General features: G+C 34.8%; 1 protein-coding gene across 3 annotated transcripts; it reads left to right on the forward strand.

Moving 5' to 3' along the window:
* Nucleotides 1-1,373: 1,373 nt before the first annotated feature.
* Nucleotides 1,374-20,686, forward strand: LOC107793346 (putative protein S-acyltransferase 12). Of its 3 annotated transcripts, none has more exons than XM_075225830.1 (7): nucleotides 1,374-1,843; nucleotides 8,046-8,298; nucleotides 8,860-8,951; nucleotides 19,478-19,604; nucleotides 19,686-19,771; nucleotides 19,924-19,989; nucleotides 20,109-20,350. In XM_075225830.1, the coding sequence occupies exons 1-7, from the start codon at nucleotides 1,667-1,669 to the stop codon at nucleotides 20,148-20,150; spliced, it is 843 nt and encodes a 280-aa protein (XP_075081931.1). In that variant the 5' UTR covers nucleotides 1,374-1,666; the 3' UTR covers nucleotides 20,151-20,350. The 3 variants fall into 3 exon arrangements, with proteins under 3 accessions (XP_075081931.1, XP_075081932.1, XP_075081929.1); XM_075225831.1 differs by having other exon boundaries at nucleotides 20,112-20,350; XM_075225828.1 differs by lacking the exon at nucleotides 20,109-20,350 and adding an exon at nucleotides 20,358-20,686 and having other exon boundaries at nucleotides 1,379-1,843.
* Nucleotides 20,687-21,599: the final 913 nt, after the last annotated feature.

Consider the following 21,599-nt stretch of genomic DNA (forward strand, 5'->3'; position numbering starts at 1 on the left):
TATTCAAAGATAATAAAATAAATTGAAGAATTTGAATCTTTGGGTCTTTTAGAAATTTGTGAGCGTAGAGATAGAACTATAGCTCCTAGAAACCCATAGATAAATAACAATATAAAGTATGAAATAGCTAATATTGAATTATAAAAAATGATGTAATACGATATGAAAAATATAGGGAGCTACATTTATTAAAATAAATATAAAAAGAAAGAAAAATGATAAGGGTAATTTTTGTGATTTTTTTTGTCTTGGGTTATATCCTTATTGCTTCAACTTAATATTTTAGCAATTTAACTTTTAATACTATATTATAATAAATTTTTCTCTATTTTCTTATTTCTTTCACGGCAATTGCTCTTATTGTGTAAAATAATTTGTGTACCTTAAGAGTTTTATCAACTTGACAAATAAGTTTACTTACATAATAATTTTAAAACAAAATTGAATTGACTTTTCCGTTGCTTTATTAATTCAAAGACTTAATTATTTGTTGAGATTTTATGCTTTTTTGATAGTATAGAAGATACAAATTATTTTCAAACTATTCTCCTACTCGAGCATAATATTATTCTCTTTATCGATTTTATGTAATATTGAAAACTACATTTAATAATTAGAACAAATATTTAATTAGGTAATGTTAGAATTATAGGTTCCCTAATAAGAGGAATCAATGTAAACATATTTCTATGGAAATCACGTGAGTATACAAGGAAAATAAACGTAATACTCTTAACTAATTCTCTTAAATAATATCTATTTTAAAGTCCTTAATATTGGGGTTTCTTATTTAATTCAATAAGGAAAAATCTAATAATCAAATTTTAGTTTCTTTTAAAGTCCTAAATATTAAGATAATAATTAAATGACTATTTTGTCTAGTGTGAGCTCTATTTTAAAAGGATAAAAAAAGGCAAACGATATTTCGCTAAGGGCCTTCGTGCTTTTAATATAGTATAGATATATGATTTTATGTTCCCATATTTTAAGTTTTTGATTGAAAATCATTTGAATTCACCATATAAGAACGTGCACATCAAAAAGGAATTATGTTCAATTAGTATAACTTATATAAGGTAAAATATTTATTGATTTAAATTCCTAAATATTAGGTTTTCTTACCTAGTTTAATAAGGAAAGGTTTTAATATATGCAAAAATTTAATTGATTTCAAAATCCTAATTATTAGGAGAGTAAATTAAATTACAAGTAAAAACTATTTTTAAAAGATAAAAAGACGAACGATATTTAAGTAATAGCCTTACTACTTTTAATATATGATTTCTTGCTTGCTCACATCAAATGTGTATTCGCACTCTATTTTTTGCTTTATTCGTTCTTCCCCTTTTCTTTTTGGTTCGTCGATCTAATTCTTTTTCCTTGATCTAATCACATATATAAAAATTTAAAAAATTCTTTTTCCTGGACTAAGGCAAAGTTGAGTCAAAAATTTCAACAATCTGAGACACAGGAGAGAGTGTTTACTTGGATGTGGTAAAACACACCGACAAAGACAAATTAATCTCCTCTCGGCCGGGCGACACTCGATAATCTCGGTGACCGGCGTTCTCACAATTTCGAGCTGGCTTCCCATAACTGGAGACGCTTGTTCCCAGCTCGATCCAGAAGGGCGTCCTTGCCCGTTCTACAACTTGTGCCTCCTGCAATGAACCCTTTCAGGCTATGTTCCGGACTGAAAGTCCTGGGCTATTTCATGATCCTCATCGTTTTCGCTATTGTCGCCCTCTCCTATTATGCTGTTGTCCTTCTTACCTTGGCTCCCCACCTCCTTCACGCTCGCAGCTTCACCTCCTTCTTGTCTTTCCTCACTTTTCATATCCTTGTAAGTTCTTCTTATATTTTGCCTTTACTTATAAGCATATATATGTTTGTAGTTGGACTATTACACATTGTTAGATGTGTTTTTCTTTATTTACTGTGGAAAAGGCTAGCAATGAATTGGAATGTAGTATGGGAAGAAGATATATGTGTTTGTAGTTGGACTATTACACATTGTTAGATTCTTTATTTACTATGGAAAAGGCTAGTAATGAATTGGAATGTAGTATGTGAAGAAGAGAGAAAAAGAGGTAGAGAAAGGAGATAGCGAGGGTGCGCTATTAATTAAATTATTCTTGTCCCTATCTCTATCCCAAATTCAACTGGCTCTAACACCACATTAAGATGAGACAACAATAACAACAACAACAACAACAACAATTGTTGTTTATTGGAATGTTTATTGGATTGATATCCATTACGAAATTTTTTCATGTTGTAATTGTTCCTTCTTCCTATCTCCATATAATCTGAACGAATGTGACTCTGCTACTTGGACCAAAGTTGCCAATGTTTACTCTTTGCTGACAAATAAGTTCATTGCTATTCAGAGATTGTACAAAGAAAAAAAAATTCTTCAACTGGAGCAGTGAAAACAGGTAACATTTTGTGTTATCCTTCGCCTCAAAATCGGATAACTCCCTTTGATTAGTAGGGATTAAGAAAGAAAGGTTAAATGGATTGTTACATAAAGGTTTGCTAATACGTGTTTCCTTTGGTGTTCTATAATATGAGGTAGAAGCTTCTCTATAAGAATGTGAACTTTATTTGAGACGGCTTAATACATGGAAAAACTGCAAGTTGGATTAGGAATAGAAAGAATTGAAGAAGCTAAACTTCAACATCAACTACGCATATGGGGGTGATAGAGTAGAGGAAAGCCATATTTAATTGTTGACAAATGGAGGTAAAAATTGTAAGCTAGAATGGGAGGAGTTCAAAGATCTAAGATGGAAGAATGGAAGGGAGATTTATTGGGCAAAGTGAAGCTGGGTGGTGTATATTTCCCTACCAACCACTAACAGAAGTGGAGGAATCCCAATTCTGTGAGATAAATGACGGTGACGTGTAAAGATATTATAAGTAGTTGTCACTCTTATCTCTGTTGTTCTCTCAAATATTGTTTATTATTTCTCAACGATTTCTCGGGTGCATATGGACGAAATGCTAGAAATGAATGGAAAGACTAGGTTCGAGCTTTCTGTACTGAAGGACTATGGTTATGCCTTGGGTGGTGACTTTAATGTCTCAAGATTCTCATGAGAAAGAATGAGAGATCTACTCCAGCTTATAGACAACATCTCATAGGTTACTCACCAGATGGAGTCGATATATCCTCCTTTATTTGCAAATATACTTGGAAAATTTGAGAAGTCTTGGCTGGAGTAGACCCCTTCTGGAAAGCAGCTTCAAGATCCCTATGATACAGTAACAATGATTGAAGCATCTGTATCTCTTCAAGCTAAAATATTGGAAATTTTTGTCCAGAAGAGCCTTCATTAACTGGGAAATTAAATTTTTGTCCCCGCCGTTGGATGCAAAACGATGATTTTCGGGCTATCTTGTGTGCGCGTCGACTAATCTATGGGGTGCCTGCCATCTCCTGATACCACGGGTACCAGGGGAAGTCTGTCCATATAGACAAATGGAAAGAAATCGTCTAGCATTTTTGCTTTAGGTGAGATTTGAACCCTAATATCCTATAGTCGTTCCAGTTATATTGACTGCGAGGCCACACCCTTGGGTGCTTAACCAGGTTATTCTTCTTCCCATACGTATGCTACCTTGTAATTTTTTTTTGGATGATCCGACGAAATATTCCCTGAACTCCTCCTTTTCTTCTTTTTCTTCATGGTGGAGCTTGGGTATTAAGTCCCTCTTATGAACATTAAATTTCATGTCACTATCTGGGAAATTCTTCATATTTCATTTTATCAAAGCTTATGTGTGGAGTTCCTTCTCTTAATGTTAAATTTTTTGTCAATATCTTGAAAATGTCTTATTCTCTTATTTTCTTTTAAATATTAGAGTGTGGGTATTGAATCCCTTGGATGAACATTGAACTTTGGTTCATCATTCTAAAAACAATCATTCCCCTTCTTTTAGTTTATTATTGGGGTTTGATAATAAATCCCTACTAGAAATCTTGATTTTCTAGTCATTGTTCTTCCAATTCAAGTAATGTTGATGATGTCTTGAAGATTTGCAACATCATGCATATAACTGAAAATGTTTTTCTTTATTTCTATGTGATTAAAAATGGGCCAAATACATCGGCAACCCCTTAAAGTTGTCCTCACTTTTCACTTACACACTCTATCTTAAGTCTGTTCCATTTGAACACTTCAACCATATCTCATATGTGCCATTTAGACACAAAAAGCTGACATGGCAAGTCAAGTGTACCTCACATTTTCTAGGCGCGTGAAATGATCCAAAAAAACAAACTCCTCACCCTTTTTCTCTTTTTTGCTTTTTTCTTTCCTTTTCTTCCTCTCTTACCTCCTTCTTCGACAGAAAATATGGAATAATCATCAAAGTTTTCCGGTAATTGGTGTCTTCAATAATATCTTTTCACTCTTTCTCCCTCTATCTCTCTCGCACACATACAAATCACACTCGATCTGAATTCTTTTTCTTCTTCCTCGAATTTTCAGATTAGAATCTTCTAGATCTATAAGTTTTTGGCTTAGATTAGTATTATTTTCCTAATGTATAACTCTAAGAAGAAAAAAGTTCCGAACTTTTCCTGTGAAGGCCAAGAATTTTGCATTCATTCTGTTCGATTTGGAACCCTGAAACTCCATTTCCGGCAATTGAAGCTCGTCAGAGTTTTGCAAAATATCGGGGCTGATGTTTTCGATGGTGGAATGGTCTGAAAATTTGTGAAAAAGATAGATCTGGAGGTGTAGAATAATTTTCACGGTTTGGAATTTGCAATTTGGCATAGAATTGAGCCAAGCCATGGTTATGGGAGTACTTGCCTTGTTCTTTTGTTTGGCAGAAGAAGATGGAAAGGAAGGGGAGTTGGGGTCGTTGGGGAAGATGGCGGAGCGGAGGGGTGGGTTGGGATTCTTGTTTTTCTTTTCTCAAAAGTCTTTTTTTAATTTTTAATAAACCCATGTGTCTCCATCTTATTGGTTACTCTGGCGTGTGAATTCCACGCATCTATTACGTTTGGTTGCCTATAAATTTTGTGTCTAAATGACACATTTGAGATGTGGTTGGAGTGTTCAAATGGAACTGAACTAAAATAAAGTGTCAAAGTGAAAAGTGAGGACAACTTTAAGGGGTTGTCGATGTATTTGGCCTTAAAAATGGGAATTAGAAGTTCAGAATAAGAAAACTAGTCACTGACTAAATCTAATCTAACACTTAAAATTGCATATGTCCATCGAAAATGTGCAAAAGCTCTATTTGCCTCTGCCATTCTATGAGTCTCTTCCTTTTTGCGTATGGCATCGCCACTCCCTTTGGCAGCATCCACTAATTCGGAACTTAATTTGAAAGCCATATTTCGACCCGGATGTTTTCGGGATGCCGCTAATAACCAACGAATGGCAAGTGCTTTTCCTTGTGTGGATCCTATTTCAATGGGAACTTGATAAGTCGATCCACCTGCACGTCTTGCTTTTACTGTTATATCGGGAGTTACTCCACGTATTGCTTGACGTAAAACGGATAGTGGATTTATTTCTGTCTTTTGTTGAATTTTTTTCACGACTCGATAGATAATTTGATAAGCCAATGATTTTTTTCCGTGTTTCAGAATACAGTTAACCAACATGTTAACTAATCGATTACGATAAATTGGATCGGATTTTGCTGTTTTTTTTTCTGCAGTACCTCAACGTGACATGAGCGTGAAAGAGGTTCAAGAATCAGTTTTCTTTTTATAAGGGTTTAAATCATTTATTTTGGCTTTTTTACCCCATATTGGAGGGTGGATCTCGAAAGATATGAAAGATCTGCCTCCAAGCCGTACATACGACTTTCATCGAATACGGCTTTCCGTAGAATTCTATACGTATCTATGAGATCGAGTATGGAATTCTGTTTACTCACTTTAAATTGAGTATCCGTTTCCCTCCCTTTCCTGCTAGGATTGGAAATCCTGTATTTTACATTTCCAAACGATTGAGTCCTTGGGTTTCCGAAATAGTGTAAAAAGAAGTGCTTCGAATCATTGCTATTTGACTCGGACATGTTCTAAAAAAGTCAAGGTATTTCAAATTGTTTGTTGACACGGACAAAGTCAGGGAAAACCTCTGAAATTATTTCAATATTGAACCTTGGACATATAAGAGTTCCGAATCGAATCTCTTACTTCACATAGTATCCAAGGGTGTGCCTCATTGGTTAGTGAAGTGGTTCAAATCTTGTAGACCAAGGTCGAGACAAAAATACTTAGTGATCTCTCCTAATCTGCGTAGGCCTTGGGGGTAGAGTTACTCGATACTCATGCTGGTGGGAGGCAATAGGTGCTCGATGGATAGTCAATGTGCTACCGAACTGGTCCGAACTCTATTGTCATCAAGTTATATGAAAAAGAGAAAAGAACTTCATATAATTCACTTCCATACTGTTTCTTTTAATTCATTTGTTCAGAATGTTGCTTTATGTATTTATAGTGGTTCTTTTTCTTTGTAGGTATTTATAGACTCCTTCTGATTTATTTTATTTGGCAGTATTTGGTTGTGTCAGAAGTTAACGGAAAAAGAAATTTTTTGGCATATACCAAAAACTTCTAGTCTTAAATATACCATGGCATTTTTTATGGCTATAAGAGCATATCATTGAGGGTAAATGGGAAATTCAAAGTGAACGAGTTTTCTAATATAGAAAGATATCATTCTTTTTGTAATGGATTAAAAAGAAAACAGTGTTACATAAAATGGAATAGAGCGAGTAATTTTCTTACATAAGATTCTTTACTTTCTCTTCATTTGCGCCTTCCTTCACTAAAGTGCTTAAGGGATTTTGATGCTTTTTGCCTTTGACAACAATGCTTGCACTATTCCAACGACAATGTTCTTGCATCATGTTATATCATGGAAAATGGATACACATTTTTTTCTGAATAGTGCTGGTTGTTGCTATTACTAAAACTTTCACTTATGTGAAAAGGTAGCCAAAATTAATGACAATCCAAACTTGTGTAGATGAAAGGCTGTCATATAAAAAATCAAGAAAAATTTGAAAGGTAATCCCATCAAGGAAAATGGATTGAAGGATATATTTGGGAAGATTTACCATTGAGTGGAGTCAGCAATTATCTTCCTACAAGCTGGAAAGGAAAGGTTTAGACCAAACTGAAATTGGAAAACAAGTTGTTAGTTATCCAGCATGCAATTTTAGCAGTTAAGGGTTAGAGTATTTGAGCAAGTGCCCAGATTTTGTCCTTAGATTTTTCTCTCATGCCAGTTGTGATTATCTATGATATTACTAACTAGTCAAAGTCTTGCCTGTCATTTGCAAGAGTAGTGACTACTTTGAGTGACTCAAGCATGAGGTAGACAATCTCCCACTTCCTTAGCTTGCCTGCTCAAGTAACTCATAGAACATGTAAAGAGAGAAGTTTGAAACTCTAATTCCTTACTGCTCAAAGAGATAGATGAGACAATGATGACTAAATGCTTAGCATTCTTGTTAAGATCTGAAGCATACAGCAGCATTGGCGAATATCTACTTGCCCTCATGTCTTTTGAGAATTCCCATCTAATTCACACTTCTCCAAACCTGCAGGCTGCAGTATGTAGTACTTGATGTTGAGCTGTTGTGGTTCCTTTATAACATTCTTGTCGTTCTATTTACCAGACTCAAAATCCATGTTATAATGAAACTTTACTTTGCCTATCATGTCCGAAAGATTCATTAATAAACATGAATCCACCATTCTGTATTTGTTCAGAAACTGCCGTTTTGCTGTGTTCATGAGATTCATGAAATACATGACTCAGACATTTCCTTATTGTATAGACACTGCGCTTTTGCTCACTTTGATATGCCTGGAGTTGCAGATCATTTGTACGTTGCAAACATGAGTCACTTATTGAAATAGAAAATTCGCAGGAACAATACCTACTTTTATACTTCGACTTGGTACACAAATTACCAGGAAACTACCTAGAGGAGGCATCATTTTCTTTTGAGGATTGTTACCTTTGATTCAGTAGCCTAATATAAACTTGTAATTCATCTTGCAGCTTGTATTGCTAATGTGGAGCTATATTAAGGTGGTAATTCAGGACCCTGGTTCGGTCCCTGAAAACTGGAAACTAGTATCTGAGCAGAACATAGAGGAGGGTAATTCTGTTGCTTTAACTGATTATGCATCAATCGAGAACAATACTCCAACAGTATCAACAGACCAGATAGAAAGAAGACAGTCACAGTCCAGAGGCTATTGCAGTCAATGCCAAAATGGCAAGCCACCACGTTGTCATCATTGTTCTGTTTGTACGTGCTATTCTAATTAAGTATATGCTTATATCCAAATTACGATTGCCAAGATAAAGTTTCCTCTTGCCTTCGGTGGAGGTATAGGTGACGAGGTGGGTAAATGGATTATATGTGAGTTGTATAAATCTTCACCCATGCCCATTTATACCCTGCATGTTTGTTACTGTTTTATCCATTTTCCGCCTCTAGCCCAAAGGAGTAGCACATGCTGGAGCAATGCCTCCTAAGATCTTTATCTCAATCCTTATCTAGCATGTTGGGTGTGAGATGAAAGGTTTATTGTTGTTTTCATATCTCTTCTCTGTATCGTTAAACAGTTCTCCTGTCAAAGTCTGGTTGATTTTGGGTATGTATATTTTGCCATGAAGTAGTAAGCGTGGTGATTTCTATCTCTCTGCACCATGTCTTAGAAGTGTCACATGATTATTTGCATTAATTTATCCTTAAAATCTGTTGTTCTATGGCTATCATGGCATATCTCAATTTGCAGAAATTAGGCACATATATGAGACCTAAAATAGATATCTGCTGAACTGGAAATTCTGTCATGTCCTGTAGGTCACAGATGTGTTCTTAAGATGGATCATCACTGCATATGGGTTGTCAACTGTGTGGGGTCCCGCAACTACAAGTTTTTCCTCCTTTTTGTGGTATGGAGTTAGTTTTGTAATACTTATTGTTTTTGTGTAATGTTTTTTTGCAGAAAAATCAAGTAGATACATACCTGCAACCTTTTCTTGCCTGTGAATGTGGTCCTGAAAATGTTCATAGCCAAAATATGCGGAATCCAAAGCCGCCACTGCCTTCTTGTTATTATTTTTTGCTGTTGTCGCTGTTGTTATGTTACATTCCTTAAATAACGGTATCTTAGATTGAAATTCGATGTGAGTTTGAACACTTGCTTATCTCCATTTTGAGCCTTTCTTTTCCCTCTACATGGTTTTGCCTGCTTCAATCTTGGTGACCTAAATCGACCCTAAGATCTTTTCATTAATTTTTAAAGCTATCTTGACTCTTGAGCACGAGGAAAGTTTCGGAAAATTTTATTTTGTGTCTTATACAACTGAAACTAGTTGTATGAGGCAATTTTTTTGTCTCACAGTTTTGTGGACCCAGATTTTTGTGGACCCAGAAGTGTAAGATTGAGGTCCACAAATTTGTGAGACAAAAAGGAGCCTCATACAACTAGTGTAAGTTGTATGAGACACAAAATAAAACTTCTCGAAAGTTTCGATTAGACAACTTGAAAAGAGTATCTGTAAGTGCACAGAAACCAATTTATCTCATTCAATCAACTGCAATTCACAATTACAAACCAATTGGAGTTGGTCATGTAAATCCATATATCCACTCTGCTCTTTTGGGCCCTGTCCTTTTCAATACCAGTACATAATTTGTCTTTAAGGCAAATTGCATCTATTCTTAAAGTAGAGGTTCACTAAATCGCAATTTCCAATAAGTAGAGGTTCAATAAATCTGACACGGTTGCATTACCGACATGCAATTCTCTAATTAGACCAACACGTTTTGGTAAACAAATGGACATAATCTTAGTGCAGGAACAAAATAATTTTTTGTTAAATCTCAATTAGTTGGTATCACCCATATAGATCCTTTCTTTCCTTTGAGTTCTGTTCTTAGCGCCATTGATTTCTAGAGGTTGTATATCTTTTAAATCAACTTCCTTCAGTTTAATTTTAGATTCACTATGTCCTGTTTGAGCACCTTCAACAGCGTCGAGTATATCGGTGCATTGTATGTCTGAGGAGGAGAAGCCAAATCATCAATGACTTCTAATTTAATCCTTTATTTGTGCTATTTGCATCATGTGTCTGATGTAAGCATGTTCATCTTGTCCAATCATGTATGATCACACATCTATCTTAATATTGGTAGTTTTACAACTCTAATCTTGACGATATGTTGGGCCATAGATCCAATGTTCACTCATTATAATATTGCATTCACAGGACTCCTCAATATCAACCATCCTATTTTATCGTGTTACAATTACATCATCCTAGAAAATAGTGTATAGATACTTGATTTGTCTACATTTAGATGCCATTATCGCATCAAATCTCACTTATTCTTTTGTTCTTATACGGCTGAACTTGTGGTATATGTATATTATGCCATGCTTTTACTTATCTTAGAACCCCTGTTTTCTTGGGTGCCTCCTCATAGTTACAACTTTTTATTGACTGGTTGGCTATTAACATAATACTATCTTCAAATAGCATGTATGAGGAAACCTTTCTCTGTACTATTAGTTTGTTCGTCCACAAATAGAGTAAACAAGTATGGGTTTTAGGAAATCTCTGGTTTGGACGGAATGGAGTAGAGGGATGGAAGCTAAACAACACTTTCTTTTTTGCTTTCTTCTTCTTCTTCTTCTTCTTCTATATCCTATGGCTTTGAGTTCTTGATGATATGGTTACGGGATTGTGTGTATAAGTTTCAATTATTACACAAGAACGAACTATTTTTTCCAAAATTCATATCTTGCTCTTGGTATTTTTTTGATAAGATAAGTAAATATTATTAAGGCAAGTACCAAGATGGTACTGTAAAAACAACATATCTTGCACTTGGTATTGTCCTCCTGGTATCTCCTTTCTGGACATGTCTCCGAAACCAGAGACACAGATGCCAAAATCGACTGGCGTGTATCTAAAATTTAATAAATCAAAACAACACGGCAGACTCGTGTTTGTCATTTGTTTGTGTTGGATTTGGATATCAGTGTTGGAAAAGCGCGCGCTTCGTCGCTTAAAGCACGAAGCGACAGAGCATCGCTTTACTGTGCCTAAGGCGACACGAACAGTTGAAGCACACGCTTCAGAGGAAAAATCGACGAGGCGACGAGGCGAGCGAAGCGACGAATCGATCGCTTTTGTTCAAAAATCGCAGCTGGGCCTTTTTTTTAAAAAAAAAGATTGGGTCTGTTTTTAATTTATACAAAACAAACCCCTAACCTCGCTTCTGTAATTGCTTGACAAAACAGAGACCCCTTCTCTCTTCTTCATCGACAAAACTAGGGTTTCCAGGTAAGTTTCTTCTTCTCCTTTCTTCGTCTCATTTTTTCTTTCTTTCTTCTTCCTTTCTTCTTCTTGTTCCCGTCCAGATTCTGCTCTTTTTTCTTTCTTTTTCCTTCTTTCTTCCTCCTTCTTCTTCTTCTTCTCTTCTCTTTTTCACTTTTTCTCCTCCAGTGTCTGCACAGCTAGGGCAGGCGTTGGTTTTCTTTTTTCCCTCCCTTTTATTCTTCTTAATTTTAATATGTATTTTAATTTATAAAGTTCCGAAATTTATGAATGAAATCTTGATGGTTTAACTGATAGACAATTAACCATTCTCGTACACAGAATGCTTATGTATTCGACTATCTGTAAAAGTGTTAAAAATACGGATAGAACTATTTGCAAAATGATTATTGCAGGATTTACTGGCCAACTTCGTGGCTGGTGGGATAATCATTTATCTATAGAAGAAAAGGCTTTCGTTATTAATGCTACAGCCGTCGACGAAGGTGTTGATAATATAGGTATGGCTCTAGTTAAGGGTAGAGAAGATGCAGTGTATACCCTTATCCTTACAATCTTAGAGCATTTCAATGGTAGATTTACCTCAAATCATGAGACCATCAGAACCTTACTTAATGGGCTTAGATGTAAGACCCTTAGTGAATTTAGATGGTATAAAGATACTTTTATGAGTAGGGTTATGGAACTACCCGAGAATAAATATGAGCATTGGAAAGCCAAGTTTATAGACGGCCTCCCTTCCTTATTTGCTGAAAGAGTAAGGAATGTGTTAAGGGGTAGTTATAGTGAAATTCAGTATGGTAATTATACCTATGGTAAACTTATAGGAGTATGTACACAAGAAGGATTAAAATTGTGTAATGAGCTAAAGCTTTCTAGACAGCTTAAGATTGATAAGCTTAAAGAGAAATCCCAATTAGGTGACTTCTATACCCAGTTCGGTTTACCCGGAACTTCTACTCAAAGTAGGAAGAAGAAAAACAGTTATCATAGGTATCCTTACCTGGATAGCCCGTATAAGAAAAAGAGGTCTAGATATAGGCCTAAGGAAGAACGTGATACTAGAATAGCGCATCGAAAATCTACTTGATTTACGAAGAATAGATCAAAAAGAGATCTCGCTGATATTAAGTGTTATAAGTGTGGAAAGTTTGGTCATATTTCTCCAAATTGCAAGCTTCAAAAGCTGAAAACCTTAGAACTCGATGATGAGTTACGCGATAAGGTTTATGGCTTGTTATACACTTCAGGATCAGAATCTGACTATTACTCTGAGACTGAATCTGAAGACGAAGTTGAGTTAATTGATTTTTCTGATAGTGATAAAAATGTTGATACTTCTTGCACTACTTGCAAAGGTGATATTTGTACTTGTGATAGTGACGAATTTTATAAATTGCAATCACAATTTCATAATCTAAATATGAAAACTATTACATCTGATAATGTAATAGAACTTTTAAAAGAAGTTACCGATGAAAAACTTCGTGAAAAAATATTAATTTAGCTGCAAGTTCTAGTTCTAATAGTTCAAAACCTTTTGAAAAATACAAGAACGAATTTGAACATTTTGCGCCTTATTCTTTGTCTGAAATTAATAAACGACTTCAAAAGTCCAGTACGCTTAGCAGAGATACTTCTTTTGATGATTTAAAGGAAGAAATTGAGAATTTGAAAAAGGATATTAAATCTCTTAAGCAAAATCAAATGATTTGCGATCACCGAATTACTCAAATTGAGAAAAATAATTCTCTACCTGATTTTTCGACTAAAGAAATTTCTGAATTTTCTAATGATAAAGGAAAAGAAATTTCTGATCTGACTGAAGAAAAATCTGATATGTTTTTAGGTATGATGCAAATTATTACTGCACATAAATGGTATATTAAATGTACTATTTTGATCGATAATAATTTTTCTATAACTGACATAGCTATGATTGATAGTGGTGCTGATGTAAGCTGCATTCAGGAAGGATTAATTCCAACTAAATATTTTCAAAAGACCACTCATTTGGTTAAATCCGCTTCTGGTCATGCTTTAGATATAGAGTACAAACTACCGAATGCTCATATTTGCCAAAATAAAGTCTGTATTCCTCATTTCTTCTTTTTGGTAAAAAACCAGTTATACCCTCCAATTATACTTGGAACCCCTTTTATTAATGCTATTTATCCTTTTAATAACATAGATGCACATGGTTTTTCTGCTACTTATCAAGATAAAAAGATAAGTTATTCTTTTGTTACAGATCCCGTAACTAGAGATATTAACGCCTTGATTAGTATGAAACAAAGGCATGTTGATTCATTACAATTAGAAATATTAAGCATGAATATATTCGATACTTTACAATCTGCTAAAGTTCAGCAAAAAATTAAATTGATTGCTGAAAAGATGGTTGTTGATGTTTGCGCCGATCACCCTAGTGCCTTTTGGAATCGGAAAAGGCATATTGTAACTCTTCCTTACGAAGAAAACTTCTCCGAGGATGATATTCCTACTAAATCTCGACTTTGCCAGATGAATGCTGAACTAGTTGAATTCTGCAAAAACGAGATTGACAGCTTGTTACAAAAGGGTTTGATAAAACCCTCAAAATCTCCTTGGTCATATTCTGCCTTTTATGTTAATAATGCTGCAGAAAAAGAACGAGGTATTCCTAGATTAGTTATAAATTATAAACCATTGAATAAACATCTAAAATGGATTAGATATCCTATCCCTAATAAAAGAGACTTGCTATCTAGATTATATGACGCCAATATATTTTCAAAATTCGATTTAAAATCTGGATATTGGCAAATTCAAATTTTTAAAGAGCATACTTATAGAACTGTTTTTAATGTTCCATTTGGGCACAATGAATGGAATGTTATGCCATTTGGTTTAAAAAATGCCCCTTCTGAATTTCAGAAAATTATGAATGATATTTTTAACCCTTATCTAGATTTTATTATCGTTTATATTGACGACATATTAGTATTTTCTAAAACATTGGAGATGCATATTAAGCATCTTGATATTTTTAAGAAAATTGTAATACAAAACGGTTTAGTAATTTCTAAACCAAAAATGAGTCTATTCCAAACAAATGTTCGTTTTTTAGGTCATAATATTTGCCAGGGAAAAATTACCCCAATACAAAGATCAATTGATTTTGCCTCAAAATTTCCTGATGTTATTACTGACAAGACTCAATTACAAAGATTTTTGGGAAGTTTGAATTATATATCCCCTTTCTACAAAAGTTTATCTCGTGATCTAGCTCCTCTATACGATAGACTGAAAAAGGATCATAGGCAGCCTTGGACTGACCAGCATACTGCGTTAGTCAAAAGTATTAAACAGCGTGTTAAATCTTTACCTTGTTTAACCCTTGCTAATCCTACATGGCAAAAAATTATCGATACAGATGCGTCTAACGTTGGCTATGGAGGGATTTTAAAACAAGTGAATCCCAACAATAAGAGTGAATACCTGATAAGATTTCACTCTGGTAAATGGACCGAAGCCCAGAAGAAATATGCTACTGTGGCTCATGAAATGTTAACAATTGTTAAATGTGTTCTAAAATTTCAAGACGACTTGTATAACCAAAAGTTTTTGATAAAAACTGATGCTCAATCTGTTAAATATATGTTTGACAAAGATTTTAAGCACGATGCTTCTAAACTAATATTTGCTAGATGGCAGGCTCAGCTAGCGCCTTTCGATTTTGAAATACAATACAAAAATGGAATTGATAATTCCCTTCCGGATTTCCTATCCCGGGAATATTTAGATTAAGTATGAGTTATTATACCATGACTTTAGGTGATAAAGTATTAATCACTATTCTTAAAGTGATTAATTTAAACAGAGACTTAAAGGGTCTCATACTTGATAGAATTATGGCTGACATTATTAAAGATATTGAAGAGGAATGCTCTAGTCTTAAAGCTATTACTAATATTCTTCAAGAATTTGAAAATGAATTCCCCAGCCAGGATTATATCAGCAATAGAATTCTGATATCTTTTGTAATTACTAATGACTTGCTATTTATGCAGAATGGACCCTTCATGGGCCATCAGGGGCAGAGGTAGGGGAAGATCTTCCCCTAGTAAGTCTTATTCTCAAGGATCATCATACGGATCCTCATCAAATTCTCCAGTAATACAAAGAGGAAAAAGGAGTTTGATAAACTCGAAGGTACCTCATACAGGTGAATCATCAGGACATTCTATACATCTGGAAGATATTCCAGAAGATAGTCCTTTATATGGACATCTGCAAGCTTATTTGGCATCCAAAAAGCAAAGTGATACTTTTGCTTCAATTGCTAAAGAAGAAGACAACGATGATATCAAGTCATACGAAAAATTACCAAAGAAAGAAATGATATTTCTCCTTGAAAATTCTGAGATTCAGAGAAAAAATGAACCATGGAAGATATTCCAGAGATACCTGATTAACGAATTATACTACCCGGGTGAATCATATAAAACCCGCACTTATTATGAAACTAGTCTAACCAGTACAAGTAGTGCAGAATTCCAGCACTTTTCAGGTTATAGCACAAATGAGAACGTTTATAACTTCTCCAAAATCATTATCAAACAGATTATATCTGTTGAAGAATGAGGAATTTCTACAATGAAAGAAAGGCAGATCAGCCTTAACAAATCAGCCATGAACTTTACATATTGGGATTATATCCAGGCGTTCGACAGAGTTTTTTATTATAATAACGAACGACATAAACACACTTGGTTTATTAAGGTGTGTGCAAAGATTTTTGCAAACCCTATTCCTAACTGGTTCTTAATTGGTGGTCATACCACGGTCCCACAATTAAAATATTGCCTGAACCATTTCTTAAATTATACAAAGAATGGGCAAAAATTTCTCCAGTTCTAACAGAATTATATCACGCAGATCATATCAGCTACCTCGATAAAATAGATCAAATTTATTTCTTTATTGAATTCTCGATCCCTTCGGTTCATAAATGGACTCCTGAATTGGGTTTCACAGAAGAACAAATCCCTTGCTTATACAGGGTATTCTACAATAATTTCTGGGATAAATTAATGAAGAAGGATCCAAAAACATATACATTATATGGACAGGAGTTATTGGATTCCGTTAAAACACAAATCCAAATATATTCAACGACCCCTCAAAAGAAGATGATAGAGGATAACACAGTTAAACATATTGCTCGAAGGATCTCAATTCAAGAAGGAGATAAAACTGATTTAATAAATCAATACTTGGAAGAAGTAAAAAGAAACTTGCTTCAGACACTAGATCAGTGCGAAAAGTCAGACACATCAATGCGAAGTGAAACAAGTGGTGATGATATCGTAGAAGATTCACAACCAACACAACCAGAGATGATACTATCTGATAAAGATATAGAAAAGGTGGAAGATTTCCTCCAACAAATGCAAAATCTGGACAAGAAAAAGACTTGACAGCTTACCAGCCGCCAGGACTCACTCAACAGTAGATTCACTGTTTATCCACAGTAGAAACACTGTTCAACAACAGTAGAAACACTGTGTAGGGACTCAGATGTGGGACCCAATTTACTGTTTTAGATTCTTTTTTTTTTCTCTTTATATAGAAGACTTCTTGCAGAAGTCGGAACCCTCTCTCTCTCTAAACCTTCTCCATTGTAAATCCTTAGTTTATTTTTGTAACTGAGTTGAAGTAAATAAAGTTTGAAGTTCAACCTTCATCTTCAGGGCCTTGCGTCCCGGCCCTGAAGTATGCTCATATAGTTGAACTAACTATATGAAGGGGCCTGTCTAGGTCCGATACATACTCTTATTGAGCCCATGTGTCTAGCAGTTCTAACTGTGAAAGGGATAGCCCTTTTGACAACTTCAGCGGGCTTTAATGTCACAGCTGGCTAGACGTAGCCACTAAGGCAAAGCCAATAAGAGTAGTACCAGAGTCGACTGTACCACCATCTTGGAACCAAGCCAAGAAACTATATTAAAATTTCTTTATATTTTGAAAGAGTCTGGATTCTTCATGGTTAATATGCAAGAGAAATTAGTTCTTCAACATAGATATGAATCTGTTTAGCCGGACATAGTCACGGCTGGGGACAGAAACTAAGTATATAAAATACTATATAAAGAAATAAAATAAATACCTTTAAGGCCGGGACGCAAGGCCCTGAAGATGAAGGTTGAACTTCAAACTTTATTTACTTCAACTCAGTTACAAAAATAAACTAAGGATTTACAATGGAGAAGGTTTAGAAAGGGTTCCGACTTCTGCTTCTTCAAATGAAGAAGTCTTCTATATAAAGAGAAAAAAAAAGAATCTAAAACAGTAAATTGGGTCCCACATCTGGGTCCCTACACAGTTTTTCTACTGTTGTTGAACAGTGTTTCTACTGTGGATAAACAGTGAATCTACTGTTGAGTGGGTCCTGGCGGCTGGTAAGCTGTCAAGTCTTTTTCTTGTCCAGATTTTGCATTTGTTGGAGGAAATCTTCCACCTTTTCTATATCTTTATCAGATAGTATCATCTCTGGTTGTGTTGGTTGTGAATCTTCTACGATATCATCGCCACTTGTTTCACTTCGCATTGATGTGTCTGACTTTTCGCACTGATCTAGTGTCTGAAGCAAGTTTCTTTTTACTTCTTCCAAGTATTGATTTATTAAATCAGTTTTATCTCCTTCTTGAATTGAGATCCTTCGAGCAATATGTTTAACTGTGCTATCCTCTATCATCTTCTTTTGAGGGGTCGTTGAATATATTTGGATTTGTGTTTTAACGGAATCCAATAACTCCTGTCCATATAATGTATTTGTTTTTGGATCCTTCTTCATTAATTTATCCCAGAAATTATTGTAGAATACCCTGTATAAGCAAGGGATTTGTTCTTCTGTGAAACCCAATTCAGGAGTCCATTTATGAATCCAAGGGATCGAGAATTCAATAAAGAAATAAATTTGATCTATTTTATCGAGGTAGCTGATATGATCTGCGTGATATAATTCTGTTAGAACTGGAGAAATTTTTGCTCATTCTTTGTATAATTTAAGAAATGGTTCAGGTAATATTTTAATTGTGGGACCGTGGTATGACCACCAATTTAAGAACCAGTTAGGAATAGGGTTTGCAAAAATCTTTGCACACACCTTAATAAACCAAGTGTGTTTATGTCGTTCGTTATTATAATAAAGAACCCTGTCGAACGCCTGGATATAATCCCAATATGTAAAGTTCATGGCTGATTTGTTAAGGCTGATCTGCCTTTCTTTCATTGTAAAAATTCCTCATTCTTCAACAGATATAATCTGTTTGATAATGATTTTGGAGAAGTTATAAACGTTCTCATTTGTGCTATAACCTGAAAAGTGTTGGAATTCTGCACTACTTGTACTGGTTAGAATAGTTTCATAATAAGTGCGGGTTTTATATGATTCACCCGGGTAGTATAATCAGGTATCTCTGGAATATCTTCCATGGTTCATTTTTTCTCAGAATTTTCAAGGAGAAATATCATTTTTTTCTTTGGTAATTTTTCGTATGACTTGATATCATCGTTGTCTTCTTCTTTAGCAATTGAAGCAAAAATATCACTTTGCTTTTTGGATGCCAAATAAGCTTGCAGTTGTCCATATAAAGGACTATCTTCTGGAATATCATCCAGATGTATAGAATGACCTGATGATTCACCTGTACGAGGTATTTTGGAGTTTATCAAACTCCTTTTTCCTCTTTGTATTACTGGAGAATTTGATGAGGATCCGTATGACTCCTTGAGAATAAGACTTATAATGTGTATTTCAACTTATAAATTAATTATTATATGTATTTTCACAATTGCCAGTGAAGCGTGCGCTTCGCTTTTGAAGCGAGGCGAGCTCCTGTCGCTTTTTAGCGTTTCGCGCTCTCAAAAACATTTTTGGATATGAATGTGCTTGTGTCTGTCACTTGCTCATGTTGGATCTAAATATGAGTCAATTAGATGACAGTGTTTGGTTTCCGTGCTTCTAAGTACACTCCTATATATCTGTTACTTTTCTTGGTGGTGGGAAGGAGTTTCTTCTTGAAGCCATCAGTTACCAGTGATATCTATATTGTGCTAAAAGTTTGTGTATTTGAGTATGTATGCAGGTCTACACATTTTTGACAACAACATTGGACACGCTGGTGCTGCTGCCCAGTTTTATAAAATTCTTTCGACAAGCGAAGAATCATTCATTCTCGCCAGGCAACATTACAGTCGTTTTTCTAGCCTTTGGTAAGCAGTCTCTACTATCTTAATGACTTAGTCTTGATTGTTATGATTTTCTTGTTTCTTACAGGTTTGACCTTGATGCAGTTCTGAATCTAGCCTTTTCACTCAGTCTTCTTTGTTTTGTAATTATGCATGCATCTCTGCTCTCAAGCAACACCACTTCAGTGGAGGTATGTCAAACCTTGGTATTTTTCATTATATGTCAATTTTAATGCTTCTCCTTCAACTCTGGGAATGAAATTGACAAGAGATGGATAGGAAAAAAGATAATATGTTTCTTTTCATTGTAACCTTATTGTTGTCTCGTCTGTCTATGTTATAGGTTTATGAGAAGAAAAAAACTGTGCGCTGGAAGTATGACCTTGGCTGGAAAAGGAATTTTGAACAGGTGATATGTATAACCCGCTCTTCTATTTTTGTTTTAATAAAGCATTTTTTAGCTTCTAAGCAACCAGTCATAAGGAGATGCAAATTTTTTAAACCGAAAGATACTTGTTTCTCTGACAGCAGGAATTATACAGAGGGCGACCGGAAAGGGGGAAAGGTTAAATGATTTTTAAGACCTTGAATTTTAATTTCTTCAATCATGACAGTCAATTATAGTATTTATACGAGAGTCCTGTTATTAAGTGAGTATAATTTTATTCCTACACTCAATGATATTTGTTGGTTATAGGTGTAGTTGAACTGTTTAGGCAATTGCTGAGAGTGCCTTGGTTTGACCAATATTGTTTTCTAATGGTTGATTTTTAAAAGGTTTTTGGCGCTAATAAGGCATTATGGTTTTTGCCAATGTTCTCGAAGAAAGATTTGGAGAACATACCGGCACTCTATGGAGTGGAATTCCCGACACGTTCAGACACTGAAGAATGAGTTCTTATACAAGGACGTACATAGAACTTTCAACAAACAGATGTTAGGAGTAGGCAGTTTCCTAGTACCATCAATTCATTGATTGATAATTTCAAATTCTCATTAGGAGCTTGTGGATTATACTTGTCTATGTTAATATGTACTCCCTCTGTTACAATTTATGTGAACCTGTTTGACCGGACACGGAGTTTAAGAAAAAATGAAGACTTTTGTAATTTGTAGTCCTAAACAACTCAAAAAGGGGTCCACACAGATATTGTGTGGTTATAAAAGCTTCTCACTAAGGGTAGAATTGAGAATTTAAGCTAAATTGTTTCCAAATTTAAAAAGGGGTCATTCTTTTTGGAACAAACCAAAAAGGAAATAGGTTCACATAAACTAGAACAGAAGGAGTAATAATCAATGTGGAAAAACTTACGTCGGTTTATGCGGTGCGGGTTGAAAATTTTGGGGGTTAAAGCTCAACAGCTCCCGTCTCATTTGCCATCCCTAATTTCATCTGGTTACTACCTTTCAAAGCTTGATAGATTTACTGAATAGTTTTTTCATAATTGCCTTTGCTCTTTTCTTTTATGTAGGATTTATATATGAGAAGGGTAATATGATAGATGATTTGCTAGATATTATACAAATTTGAACTCATTATTTAAGTCCAAATTCAACGAGCCATCTATCATTTGTGCTTCCCATAAATTAAGGTAATTAAGTGAACTATTCATTATTCAAGTCGTGGAAGGGAGTCGTCATATGATAATTATGAAGCGTCGATAGCAAATGCTTTGATCACGCTATTTTTTGAAGTATGTTGGCTACTTTATCATGAATTTTTTGACATTTTCACCTCTAGCTAGAAACTGCAATATTCAAGTATCTAACTCTTTGAACAATCATCCTATTTCTACTATAACGTTTGATGTTAAACTTTTATGTTTGTTAGACTTAAAATTATTTTGAATTGTTTATTGAATGTTGTGGCTGATGGGTACTCGTACTTGTTGTGCCTTATGCTGCTTATTTTGGCAGAGTCCGAAACCAAAATGTGGTTCTTTTGTACAAGTAGCACCTTAATAGATGTAAAAAAAAAATGACATTTTTATATATAGCGCCCAAATACTGGGCGCTATA

This window comes from Nicotiana tabacum, chromosome 11 (assembly GCF_000715075.1).
Source record: "Nicotiana tabacum cultivar K326 chromosome 11, ASM71507v2, whole genome shotgun sequence".
NCBI lineage: Eukaryota > Viridiplantae > Streptophyta > Magnoliopsida > Solanales > Solanaceae > Nicotiana > Nicotiana tabacum.